This window comes from Sebastes fasciatus, chromosome 16 (genome assembly GCF_043250625.1).
Source record: "Sebastes fasciatus isolate fSebFas1 chromosome 16, fSebFas1.pri, whole genome shotgun sequence".
NCBI classification, from domain to species: domain Eukaryota; kingdom Metazoa; phylum Chordata; class Actinopteri; order Perciformes; family Sebastidae; genus Sebastes; species Sebastes fasciatus.
The window spans coordinates 22931972-22945579 of NC_133810.1; the positions used below are offsets into that span (position 1 = coordinate 22931972).

At 42.2% G+C, this 13608-nt stretch overlaps 1 protein-coding gene across 6 annotated transcripts in view; it reads right to left on the bottom strand.

Moving 5' to 3' along the window:
- Positions 1 to 13608, bottom strand: part of acaca (acetyl-CoA carboxylase alpha) — a 44535-nt gene that overhangs the window by 24677 nt on the left and 6250 nt on the right. For 3 of the 6 annotated variants that reach the window (XM_074611873.1, XM_074611872.1, XM_074611870.1), the window contains exons 9-29: positions 13461 to 13571; positions 13041 to 13250; positions 12751 to 12921; positions 11144 to 11305; positions 10844 to 11007; positions 10602 to 10752; positions 8912 to 9015; positions 8579 to 8806; positions 8241 to 8391; positions 7998 to 8132; positions 6599 to 6745; positions 6323 to 6511; positions 4971 to 5071; positions 4704 to 4792; positions 4387 to 4511; positions 4182 to 4295; positions 3964 to 4077; positions 3293 to 3382; positions 3064 to 3182; positions 1178 to 1201; positions 31 to 174 (exon numbers count right to left, since the gene is read on the bottom strand). In XM_074611873.1, the coding sequence (XP_074467974.1) occupies positions 31 to 174; positions 1178 to 1201; positions 3064 to 3182; positions 3293 to 3382; positions 3964 to 4077; positions 4182 to 4295; positions 4387 to 4511; positions 4704 to 4792; positions 4971 to 5071; positions 6323 to 6511; positions 6599 to 6745; positions 7998 to 8132; positions 8241 to 8391; positions 8579 to 8806; positions 8912 to 9015; positions 10602 to 10752; positions 10844 to 11007; positions 11144 to 11305; positions 12751 to 12921; positions 13041 to 13250; positions 13461 to 13571 (2843 nt within the window). Of the gene's footprint in view, positions 1 to 30; positions 175 to 586; positions 737 to 1177; positions 1202 to 3063; positions 3183 to 3292; positions 3383 to 3963; positions 4078 to 4181; positions 4296 to 4386; positions 4512 to 4703; positions 4793 to 4970; positions 5072 to 6322; positions 6512 to 6598; positions 6746 to 7997; positions 8133 to 8240; positions 8392 to 8578; positions 8807 to 8911; positions 9016 to 10601; positions 10753 to 10843; positions 11008 to 11143; positions 11306 to 12750; positions 12922 to 13040; positions 13251 to 13460; positions 13572 to 13608 lie in introns of all 6 variants that reach the window. The other 3 variants (XM_074611869.1, XM_074611866.1, XM_074611871.1) reach the window with 2 other exon arrangements.

Here is a 13608-nt window from a genome sequence, read left to right on the forward strand (position 1 = left end):
CAAAGTTATTTCATACAAAATAGGACTGACCTGGTGAACTCCTGGAAGGAGCGGAAAGCGACCATGGCTCCCATGCGCTGACAAGGCGGCGTAAAGGACGTGTCGAGCAGAACGTCGCTGACGCTGTTCATGTGCAGCATGCCGTAGTGGTTTAGGTTGGATGAGAATGACATCCTAGAGTGTCGACACAGAGCGATTAACAATGGGAATCTGACACGCTGCTAGAAATGACTGAAGATTTTCCCCATCCACCTTTAAGAACCTCACAACAGTTTTGATCCCTCAGTTTTTTGGCAATTTGAGATGGACCACAATTATGTGTTAATTGTAGGAGACTCTTTATTTTAAAAACTGAATGAGGTTCAAATTATTGAAAAAAAAGCAAGTAGGAACACCATCGCTTGTGAACACAGACCACATGTTAGTCAAATTAAACCCAAAAATATTCCTTGCACAGGAACAAGGAAACACCAGAAAGACCCTTTAAATATTCACTTTGTTGGGTGTTAGTCCTTTCGGTTGCAAGAAGCCGTCCCAGAAGTTACCACCCGCTGAAAGCACTCAAGATGTTTTTTGTGTGTCAAACCTGTCGTCAGACTCTGAATCGGAGGCATTTTTCTTTTCAGGGTTATCATCCTTAGATTTACTATCTTGTGCTTTAAGGTCCCGGGGTTTCTTTTCCTGTAATCTAGTGTCGGCAGCTTTTATAAAGTCCAGGATGGGAGCAGACATTCTCCTGGCAGGACAGTCACAGTCACAAGTTTCAGTTCGGGAGATTTTGCACCGGTGTACATCATGTCATTTGAATTATCTTACACCACTTTACATCCCAAGATATTCCAAATCTCAACTACATTGAAGTACACACACACAATAGTTTGGGATATAACACTCTTTCACAAAGACACAAACACAGTCTCAACAAAATGCTTAACACAGAGGCTGAATGCCAAGGGCCATGCTGTTGTCAGCAAGATTAAGAATCATTGTGTTTCTCAATCAGACGAAATTCCAGTTGCTAAATCTGTTTCATTTTTGGATTTTTTTTAAAGTTGCACAACTTCACAATTTGTTGACTTTATCACCAGATGAATTAATTATATCATGAATTACTGCTTTGACCATGCAGCTAGGTAGTCACTATTAGTCTATGCAATGAAAGGAATGTTTACAATACCTGTTTAGAGTGGGGATGTTCCCTCTGCAATCAAACAACATTGATTACTTCGTGGTTAGTTGCAGGCATCAGGAGAGGGAGACAGTCAAAAGTGTAGCAATGTGTGTGTGTGTGTGTGTGTGTGTGTGTGTGTGTGTGTGTGTGTGCCCCTTTAATGTGATGAATTTGCACTGATCAATATTAGGGCTGACCCGAATGCTTCAAAGCTTTGACCGTTGCCATGGTAATGAACCGCCAAATCAGTATTCAAATGCTTTTTTTTTAATGTAAGTATATAATAATGTATAAATCCTCAAATAGCCCATGAAATAAGGAATAATCCCACAACATTATTCCTTATTCATATTAAACATGAATATTTATTAGTAATTTTCAGACAGATATCACTATTTGTTGTGTGTGTAGAGTTGCGTACAGTAGTGCGGCAGCGGCATTGAAATGGGGGAGATGGAGACAGACAGATAAACATGTCAGCCTGCTGAGTTTGAATATTTCTCATCGAAGCCCCAAAAATGGTGTTCGGGACAGCCCTAATCAATATCTAAATGAATCCAATGAATGTAAAAATAGAGGATAAAGTGAATCTACACACATAAACACACATTTCACTTCCTGACTGCTCCCTTTACAACATGCATTATGAGATCCTAAAGGCACTCCTTGTCCTGAGGTATACCCCCTGAACAAAGACGGTGATTCATTTCACACACACTCATGCTGTCTTTAGTTCACAGTGATGAGATAAACACGAAGGTTAATTCAGACACTAGGGTGACCAGACGTCCCGAAAAATTCGGGACAGTCCCCGAACTTGTACAGTAGTGCCACGAGTTGATAAACAACTACGCATAAGAGGAGTCTGGAGGGAAATACCCATGGATCATTGCTGCCTTACGAGATCCAAACAAAGCGTTTCGCAAAGTCTGCAAGTAAGAATACTGCTATTCATATTACTACTGTTCATTGACACTGAATGTAATGTACTGGAGGCCACGCCCATCCCCAACTGTCCCGAATTTCACCCATTCTCATCTGGTCACCCTATCACACACATACAATCACAAGCATGCAATCAAATGTGCGTACGAAAAACGATTGGACTGCGAAGCGATAAACAAGCAAAATACACCGGAACACATTCACACGCAGACAACCCGGACACGATCACACACGTGGGATGCAACAGAAAAAATGCCACAGTACTTCGTCTGGTACAAGCTTTTTTTTCAAATGCCGGGCATGTACGAGACAAATCCTGAGTTTGTCTATTCGGATTCTTAAGTTTAAGCACCCTGGTGTTTTGCCAGGACTTAACAAGGAAGAGCGACTGATATGAGACTCTTGGAAGTTGGAAGCCTTTTTTGCTCACACATTTGTTGACAAACCAAGAAAAGTATTTTTTCAAAATACCTTCTTTTGCACATGAGGAGCATTATTTACACGGAGAACAACGATGAACAATGAACACGTAGCTGGGAAGGTGGGAGGGTAACCGTGGCACCATGGATGACGTCAGATTGTGAAGTAAACTCATTTTAAAAGTAACTTATTCATCATCAGCGCCTTAGATATTTATCTTATAGTAATAGGCATTGGAGTGTTATGTTTTGTGTAACCACAGCACACCTCCACCTATGCTACAAACACATAGACAATTGAATAACACAGTGTTGTGTGAGGCAGGAAAGATACAAATATAGAAGGAGCCACCGAATGATGCTGATAATTCTGAGGAAAAAGGCAGTGCGATGACCAAATGTATGCTCTTTCCACTGATGTAAAATTCAATATCCATCCCTTTCCATAGTGCCGTTTAAGGGGGGGGGAGCAATGGGAAAGGTGATGCACAACATGTGAGCATTGCGGGAATTTTGTGTGCCTGATACCTGTTGGGGTGCGAGGTGGGAAGCATGAACTGGAACTCCACTATACACGTGTTGTCCCTCAGCTGCCGATGCTGAACGCTGTTGAGCTCATAGGCGATGTACGCTCTGCGGACGTACACCTGCGGTTATTAGAGATAAGAAAATATTAGTTTGATTATTATGTGAATCGCCTGCATTTTAACATTCGATCAAATGAAGTAAAAAGGCAAATAGAGATTGTTCCTCTCACCTCAAGGGCAGCCATCCTGACTACCTGATTACTGTGGTAGAAGAAGTTGGGCAGAACGTCGAAGATGGACGTTTCTGACAGGATCAGTTTCTAGAAACAAAAAACAAAAAAGGAAAATAAGTCATCTTTAAAACTTTCTCCCATTTTCAGAGCATTAGATAAATCCAGTGGGCAACTCCGGGGTCTAAAAAGTGAAGCCAATGCGGAAGTTCCTTAAACTTGCATTCTTTTTAATAGCCAGCAGGGGGCGACTCCTCTGGTTGCAAAAATAAGTCTGATTGTATAGAAATCTATGAGAAAATGACCCTACTTCTCACTTGATTTATTACCTCAGTAAAAATGAGTTTCAAGTCACTGCCACAGCATTGTTCGGTCTACGAGTTGTCCATGTTTTCATCTTAGAACTTTGACCTTTTCACAGTGTGTTTTCAGTTCATGAAAGTTAATTAGAACCTTTTCGGTCGCCTAAAAATGTCTCCAGCTTATGGTTGAACTTAGCTCCCCTCTCTACTCGTGTCACTTCTGGTTTAAAAAAAACAAGATGGTGACGGCCGAAATGCTGAACTGGAGGCTTCGAAAAGGCAGTCCACAAACCAATGGGTGACGTCACGGTGACTACGTCCACTTCTTATATACAGTCTATGGATAAACCCAACTCCTTTATTGCCTACCTGCAGGTTCTCGATGCAGAATTGGTGTCCGTACATATCAATGGCAGAGAGGAAGATGGACTCCACCTGGTTGTGTCGGAGCTCGTAAGAGGGGAGGTGGGAAGCTATCAACACCTGGGTAGAAAGGATGAATGGAATACTGTCAACTCATTTATTTATTATTAAACGAAATTAAAATTATTAAATTTGTTAACAAAAATTCGAAATCCCCATCTGACCTGCCGGGCACGCAGCGCCACCTTGGCGTTGGTCGTCTTGCTGAGCTGGGTGAGTTCGGTCAAGATAGCCATCAGTTCGTCCGTCAGCGTGGGATCACGGCCACACAGCTGATCCTAGACACAGGAGGTGGTAACGTTACATAACATCACCGGCTGGATGTCTTACAACTCTTTAGTTCTGACTCGAGCAAGGACGGACACTTACGATGAGCATAGTAACCAGCAGGTTCTTCTTGGTGACTTGAGCGTGGGAGAAGATGTAGTTGAGCACGTTGGCCATGTCGCCTTTGTTTTCCTCACGCAGTGCGAACACACACTTGTCGTAGTGTCCTGTTAAGAGGCCGACATGTAAGAGCTTTGATAAATACAGCACAGGGGAATGAAAAGGATAACAAATGCTGAGGTGGTTATTGTGAAAGAGCTCCACCAAGTGGACAGAACGGTCTCTTGCATGTGGCAACATGTCACCACAATGAACCCTTGAAACCAATTATTAAGTGTGTTGATGGTGCTGTCCCTCACCATTCTGAAACTGGATCTCCACTTTCAGGTACTGTCTGAGCAAGTCCATCACCACCGCCTTCATGTGACCTCTGATGCCACTGCGATACCTGTTGGAGACAAACACAGTCTGGTCAGACACAAAGAAGAACGCAGCATTGATCTAAGTGGGCACAGTAGATCTAGTGACTAGGAAAACTGCAATCTGCCACTTTGGGTCATAGGCTGTTATGTAAATCCAAGAGATCAATGCATTACATTGAGATAGATAGAAAGTATCATACTCACTTCTGCACAAGCTGAACGATGCTTTGTGTGTTCATAAAGAAGACTTCTCTCTCGGACTTCTTGTTAAGAGTAGCAGCATGACTGTCCAGGATGTTTGCAATCTGGAAAGATAAACAATATAAGAAGTTAATCCGGCAGTGCAAGGCTATAATAGTTTTGAATTTTTATTTTATTTTAGTTTTGAATATGTAGTTTATTTTAGTTTTGACTTTTCAATTTCATTTTAGCGTAGTTTTAGTTTAGTTTCAGTTTTTTTTGTTAGGGCCAGGCATAATGTCTCAGAAGCATGTACCTACATACAAAATACATGGTTGGAGAACTATTTAGGAATGGTCAAAATGTTTCATGTTTGATCTTCACGCTACATTTGTGAAGCAATTGCGGCATAGCGCCATCTCCTGGAATGTCAAGTCCATTCAATTTCTGTGGTTCAATGTCACGAGAGTTGAAGGAAGTTCATGCAGTCTCCTTTTATTGGTTGTGATATACAGTATTATAACTGGAAAAGTTAAAACTGAAACTACTATTACTATAATAACTTTGCAGCAGTGAAGACTTAACTGATGACCCCCTCAGTTAGCTTCCTCCCTTTATATCAAGAGGTCCTAACTGGGTGTGAAATGTGTGAATAAACTAGAGATGAATATCATTAGAGTTGTGTGATAACACCCTTTCACTACAGCTCACATCAGTGTACTAGCCTTTCTTTGCTCTTCATAAATTATGCATGTTTTAACAGTAATAAAATAAATAAATAAATAAATAATAATAAAAAGTGTTTAAATAATCCAGCAACTTGTTGTAAGACAAAATTCTTGTCTCATTACATTTCACATCGAGAAACTCTGAGTGAATCCAACTGTTATATGTGTAAACACAATTCCTTATGCACACACAGACAGAGACAGTACTTGCATTCTGCTTACCCTTTTGCAGATATGCAAATATATTTTGAAATGATTTGTTTGCACAAGAAACTGTACAAAAAGTCATGAGGAGGAGTGTTTTTCTGGCTGAATGGAAAATTACTGTGCACTATGGTTGAGAAATCCCACTGCCAAACTAACACAACTTTTAGAAGAAAATCGATCACTGTGGAAACCAATACAACCCAATTATTATAACGGGCTTTTACTGCTGTTTTGTAGATGATCTAATGTGGCAGCATTACAAATGTGCTATATATCTATACATAACTAATTACTCTGTTCTCTGTGGGGGTTACCGTGGAAACCAAACATTATTATTAATGGCACAGAAAAAAAAGTGCTCAACAGGAGTTTTACTGTTATCAGGCGAGGTACGTTTAAGAAGAATTCTGTGGGCGTAGTTAGTGTGGTGTGTTGGGGCACCTGCTGGCTGGGAAACTGGCAGAGCACGGAGGTGATGTTGCTGGCATACTGAGCCATCTCCTTCTTGATGCACTTCTCCACAGCGGGGGGGATGCGGCCGGACACGCTGGTCATGATGTCCTGAAGCTCCAGCAGCGGCAAAGAGGGGTCGCGCATGGTTTTCATCAACCTCTCCACGCACTCTTTCAACTAGGACAGACACAAGAGGCAGATATTTAAAAGGAACTGCTTACAGTTGATGTTGCCGTGTACCCGGGTGTGTGTGTGAATTCTTACTTTAGCGCTGAAGAAAGGCTCGGGAAGACAGTAGCCGTTCATTATGTGAACAAGGTGATCCAGTGTGTTGTGGAAGACTCTGTGTAGCTTCTCCCCTCTCAGAGCTACTGCTTGGATAATAGGCAGGGGCCCGGTGTGCAGCTCTGCCTGTAAGACAAATACTTATAATTAAGCACATTTTACAACATTGTTGTGCATATGCTGGTGCTCATGGTGTAGTCTAGAAGGAAGTAGTGTGCATACTCTGAAATAAACAAGGTATTCTGTCTAAATGCAAGTTGAAGAAAACAATATCCTGAATAATGTTTGTACAAAAAAGTAGTCCAACATGTGTAGTTCACACTTTTTTCTTCTGTGGGCATTACTTTCTAACCAGTAGTGACACATTTACCAGAACTGGGCTCCTTCTCCACCACTAAGTCTGCCTCCCTGTTTATGCAGACACCCGTTTCCTTGAGGTAATTGAGCCTTCATCTTCGTTGGCAGCCTCAATTTCCTGCCTCATTGATGTTTGGACTTCATAACATACACAAAAATGCACACACCCAAAGAACTAATATATAGGCTAAGAGTAAGTAGAGTGCATCTTGTGTGTATGAAGATGTAGACCCCTGCCATTATGACAGCCTGTTACTTTTCATAATAGAAAGAGCTGAAAGCTAAACTGTATGGCCTAACTTGAAATGCAAACTTGAACTAAACAAAGACATATTAGTAATATTATAGTCCATTTAGCTAGTCCCACTCAGAGTGAAATTGATACTTTTGGTTCGTTTTCTATTTAGTCTGGTACGGTTTCAGAGTGCACAAATTAAAGCAGACGAAGTTAAAAATTAATTAGCTGAGAGGTGTGTACAAAGTAGTGAAGGTATCTTTTTCGTCCCGAGAGCTGCCACTTCTATGCAGGGAATCGCGAACTTTGACATATTGCTGTCAACGTTTTTCGGCACTGATCTACTGTGTCCTCGAATCCATTTCCTCCTGTTTATCTCCAATGACTTGATAAACGTCACTATTTTTGTGGACTTTATTTAACATATTCTGTGTGTTGCCTTTGACCCGGATGTCGAGCAAAAACATCAGACTTCTGCAGAAGTCCAGGTCCATCCTCTCTCACTCATGTTAACCTGTCATTTACCTGTGTCCATCTAAACAAACGCCCGCGCAGGCAGCCTGCATTTTGGTTTTCTTGGACCACTTCGAACCAGTTGTTTTGGTCCGAACCAAAGTATGATTACTGCGTTCGCAACTGCCCAAATGAACCGTACCAGAGTTTGATTAAAACGGAATAACGTTGGCTTGTGAAAGCGCCCTTACATAGTATTTTAGCAGGCATATGAGAATTCCTACTTAGCGTACAGTACACCTGCGTAGATTGCATTAGTCAGACACACAGTACCTGTTGCACTCTGCTGGGGTCGTCTAGTTGCAGCTTGGCTATGACACAGCCAGGCTCCAGTGCTGCTCCAGCCCTCTTCACATAGTGAATACAACCAGACTCTGCAGCTGTCAAGGTCATTACCATCTTCATCACCTGGAATTTACAAGTACAATGATTATATCTTTACAACTCAAACAAAACTAAAGTGAAAATTTTAACTGATTCCATCTTTCTTGTGGACAACATACAAACATACTGTACCTCTATTTCAGCGTAGCACTGGCCAGAAAACACGTGTCCGCCATCCTCGACTGTGTACTGGATCAGTTTTCCTGCTGAAGGAGATCGCAGCAGCGAAGGGTCGTTCTCCCTTTCAAAAACACAGGTCTTGTTCCCAATTGTGATGCGATACCTGTAGGGGGGGAAAAAAAGATACTTTGTCTTAACAGAAATCAGAAGTCTTAAGTGCATCAAGTAGTTTCTGTAAAGTTGTTAACAGAGTCAAGATATTTCCAGGCAACTATTTAGCAAATTAAAACATGTGTTTCATTTCATTATCTTTTCATTCAATGTCATTCTAAAGCTTCGTTGCCTCTTACCTGTCCACCTCTTCTTTCATGTACGTAGTGTAGCTGCTTCCATCATAAGACAGCAAAAGACCTCCATCGCTGAGCCGATGGACGTCCACTTCGGCGGAGGAGTGGTTCATGATGACCACGTAGGAGTTGGGACACTGGCGCGTCACTGTCAGGACGTACTTGGTGCCTTCGTAGATCAGTTCCACGTCCACGGTGTTGAGAAGTGTGTGTGCTGGCAGCACCTGGCCCCTGGTCGGAGAGTAAAGAGCGTCTTATATTTTCTATTCTATTTTCTTTTTCCGATAGTATCTACTGCTTGGAATGGATTCATATGACATGCCATATGTTTTTTACCTTTCCAGAGAGTGCAGAAAGTTGGACACACTGTTCCTTAGATTGACATCTGCCACATGAAGAGCCCCGCTCACAATTCCCAGCATGGTATCTGGACGCTCCGCCTGCACACAACATACACTCATTACTTCTTAGCCAGGAAAAAGCTTCAAGTCAAAAGCTTTGACGTTTTAGTTTAGCCCACGTCCAGTGGCGGCTGGTGGAATTTTTTTCTAGGTAGGGCTATGCCACATCCAATCAATTTCAGCAAACAAGCCGGTATGATTTAATGCAAAAAAAGTGAGGGTATCAAAAACACATTACTACTTTTCAGTTAAATAATCAACAATTATTTTATTCCAACAGGAGCAGTAAATAATGCTTAGACAACAGTATAATATGTACTCAGCGGTGGAAAGTAACTAAGTACATTTACTCAAGTACAATTTTGAGGTACTTGTACTTTACTTGAGTATTTCCATGTTGTGATACTTTCTACTTCTACTCCACATCTCAGAGGGAAATATTGTACTTTTTACTACACTACATTGATTTAATAACTTTAGTTACTTTACAGATTCAGATTATTAATACAAAATATAATCAACGAATGAATGATGTATTATTATAGATTAACAGTAGAACATGAAACAGGTAACGTGAAAGAACTCATGTTTCTCTGTGTCCTCCGGTTTCCTCCGGTGCTCCTAATGGCATCTGCTGCCTAGCAACCGTCTATGAGAGCCGGCTGTCAATCACTCCGAACTCCGACCAAACGGTCAAACTAGGCAGCGCTGATCAAATATGAATACATTTTCTGTTACGTTAATGACTATTTCTCGCCTCAGATGTCTTCAGAATCATCTTGTAGTGCACGGTTTAGCTGTAAAATGAGAAAGTTTGTGACGCCGCCGCTTTTGTGAAATCTGGTGAAGGAACGCCAAGTTCTGGTCACATGACCAGAGCACAGCCAATAGGAATGCTCTCTCTCGATGAACTGACCTGTGATTGGTCAAAGTCTCCCGTCACAGGCTAGATGTTCTGAAGCTTGACGTCAGCAGTAGCTGCTTCGGGCGATAAAATAATCGCCCATCTCGTATCAGATTTGAGGACGCTGATTGGCTAAATTTAATGTCAATCGTTCAGAGCTTGAATCAGCTATTGGCTAAGCTGCTGCGTAGACCCGCCTGCCCGGGGCAATTTTTTCAGTCGCCCCAGAGCTGAACTTCAGACATACAGAGGAGGAGGAGAGACAGGGGATGTGCAGGAAAACCATATATTTTGCACAGATGATTTTCTATCATATTTTCCACATATTACTGGGTGCATTCCATATTTTAAACACAAATATCGACAAATTTTTATAATTTATTATTAGTAGTAGTAGTAGTAATGTTTTTTTTTGTGTGTGGCTGTCTGGCTCAGGGGGGTTGGCGCCCTAGCGCCCTATATTGACCAGCCGCCACTGCCCACGTCCCATTCGCTAACATGGAGGGGGCGGGATTAATGACCTATACTGCAGCCAGCCACCAGGAGGCGATCGAGATGTTTCGGCTTCATTTTTGGGGAGCCGTCATGTCGGCAATCTTTATATACAGTCTGTGGTCTCAACACTTAGACGTAGTGTGGTTTCAGCACGGACATTATAACATGGGTCAGTATATCAAACACGTCTTTTCTCATTATAGTTTTCCATAATATCTCTACATACCTGCATCTTCTCCGAGATGAGCCTGTCCAACCAGCCTGTGTCGATGGTGTTGTGCTGAAAGCTTTCAGTCTCCAGCAGCTTAATGAGGTATTCCACTGTGGTCCTGAAGTCTCCTCTGATAGACAGCTCCTTCAGAGCCACCACCAAGTTGCTAGAAAGAGATTAAAACGTAACCAAATATGTCAACGATAAAAACCTCTGATTGGACAAATGTTTTGTTTTTTTATTTTCTGTGTACTCACGAGATGGCTTCTTCCCGATTCTCTCCCCAAGAGAAACAGTGTCCAAACTGGGAGTCGGCGAACTCGTGCAGCCCTCCAGCCGCTGCGACGCTGAAGTAGCCCCACACGTTCTTATTGCTGCGGAAATTCAGCTCTTGCACTGTTCCCGAGCTCGGCTTGAAACCCTGCAATCGCACCACATTTCACCTTCTCATGAACTGAACCAGCTTATTTGACATTAAGAGAAGGGTTACATCTAGAAGTAAGAACAATAGCCTTTAAGAACAAGTATTTTGCGTACCGGGACGCAGTGAGGCTTACCTCATCGGGGTTTTCACTGGTGATACGTGCTGCAATGACGTGACCCCGTGGGGAGGGGGCTGTCGACAGACCCTCAAAGTCAATGGGAGAGTCTCCCCAGGGCTGGACCCCGTAAAGCATCCTGATGTCTTTGATCCTTTGAAGAGGAATACCCATAGCAATCTGACAGAAGATAGATGTATTAGAAGGGGTGTAAGAAAATATCGAGTATCACAATATTCTGTTTTGTGATACTGTATTAATTCTCCAAAACACTATTGATTTTTAATTAATAGTTTACAAGCAAAGATTAATTAGTCAATACTTTATTTTATTTCCAAAGAAATGTTCCCTCTCAGTGTATGTGCCCTCTCAAAGTAGTGCTATGATGTTGGATGTTACAGGGACTGTGATAAATGCAAATGCAGATTCTACTGTTCGGATTGCATAAGAAAGTACATTTTTTTTCTCTGATTTTATGCATATGGTGGGGTTGTTCTTTATACTATGACAGTTTCCCTTAAAATTAGATTAAAAACCCCCCGCAATATATCACCTTTACAGACATGCCCACTTTATGATACTTGCATGCAGTTTGGGGCAAAAACCATGCAGTTTTTTTGAGTGCAGTTCAAATGTGTTATTTTCACCTATTCTAAAATGGTGTATTTGAATATTTCTGCATACTGGAGTCCCTAAACAGTCTTGGAATTACAAAGATTGGGTATCACTGTAAAGCTGAGACTCTTGTGGATCCAATGAGTCCAATTGTATTCATGTGTAATGATGTTGGTCCCCACAGTAGCTAATTCAGTTAGTTCTGTTTTCACTCAGATGTTATACATATGGCGGTGTGTTCTTTATACTATGACAGTTTTCCTAAAATTATATTTGAAAAAATTGCAATATATCACCTTGCTTAGTCTTTCAATATATTGCAATATATTGAATCGTTACCCCTGTATCGTGATACGTATTGTTTTGCCAGATTCTTGCCAATGCACAGCTAGGTATCAGTACAAAATATGTTTATGCATACATACATAGATATATAGAACAGGCTCACAGGCCCTGAACCAAAAATGTAAACAACACATTATAGCACACAATATAGACTTTGATTGTATTATCTTTGAATGAACCACATAAAGTTGTCCCCTGCGTGCTTTCTGACGGTTGTCAACATCATGTTTTCTAGACAACCGATAAGCACCATCTTTCTTACAAATAGTGAGTCCTGTTGCCTGGAAAAAAAAAGATCCTCATCCTTTGTGCCGGAGTCAGTGTGTCACTCCCACAGTAACATCCAACCAGCTCGGCTACAAAGCTTTCCCAGCAACACTGCCCTTCAGCTTGACTGCCGCTGACCTACTTACACACGATCCTAAACACTGCTGAACACATCACGTGATGAGTGCTGCTACAACCACTAGATCTACCACACGGGTTCCTGCCTCCTTCTTTTGCAGTCCGTTGTCATGGAGACAGGGGGCCCCGTCTAGTGCAAAGCGTTGAAGCGTGCTAACTTTGTCTGCTGCAGGACGGTCCCAGACTCAAACTGTACAGTATGTGATGTAAAGTGTGCTCTTTGTAACACTGAAGGGTGGGGGTGTCTGGGTGGAACTGACCTGTAGTTGGGCAGCAGGCAAGTTGATATCAGCCACCATCTCAGTACAGGGGTGTTCCACCTGTAGACGAGGGTTGAGCTCCAGGAAGTAGAAGCTGCCGTCCTGGCTGTAGAGGTACTCCACTGTACCTGCACTGACGTAGCCCACCATTTTAGCCAGCTTCACCGCACACTGAGGAGGGAAAACAACTCAGGTTCAAATGCTTTCAATAAATCTGAATTTACTAAGTTGGTGTTAGATCTCCATTTATCAGCTATATACAAGTACAAACAATGCTAGATGGGTTGTACCCTTTCCATATCCTCAAACACATCAGAAGTGGCGATGGTAGCGGGAGCCTCCTCTATAATTTTCTGGTGCCGTCGCTGCACAGAACAGTCTCTACCAAACAGGGATATGGCATTGCCATATTGATCGGCCAAGATCTGGACCTCCAGGTGGCGGGCGTGCTTGGCGAGCTGCATGACGAAAATAGGCGATCCTGGAACTTCTGCCTGGACCTGGAGAACCAAAGAGAAAGTAAATCCCCTGCAGCCAAAAAATGCCCAAACATCCTGTTCTAAATGTCCGTACTTTTTCCCGCACTTTGGTGCAGCCACATTTTCCCATTTGGATCTCTAAAGTGGCTTCAAACCTTATTCTATAATGTGTTACGTCCTGCACGGTGTTTCAAATTAAAAGCTGGATTTTTAGCCTGAGTTTCCACGTACCTGTCTGAAGAGATTGGGGAAATCATCAGCAGAGTTGACTTTACGGATGCCTTTTCCTCCGCCTCCCTCCGAGGCTTTCACCATGACGGGGTAGCCGACCTTCTCCGCAGCCTGGAAAGCGACGGAAATATACAGCTTTCAAGCATAC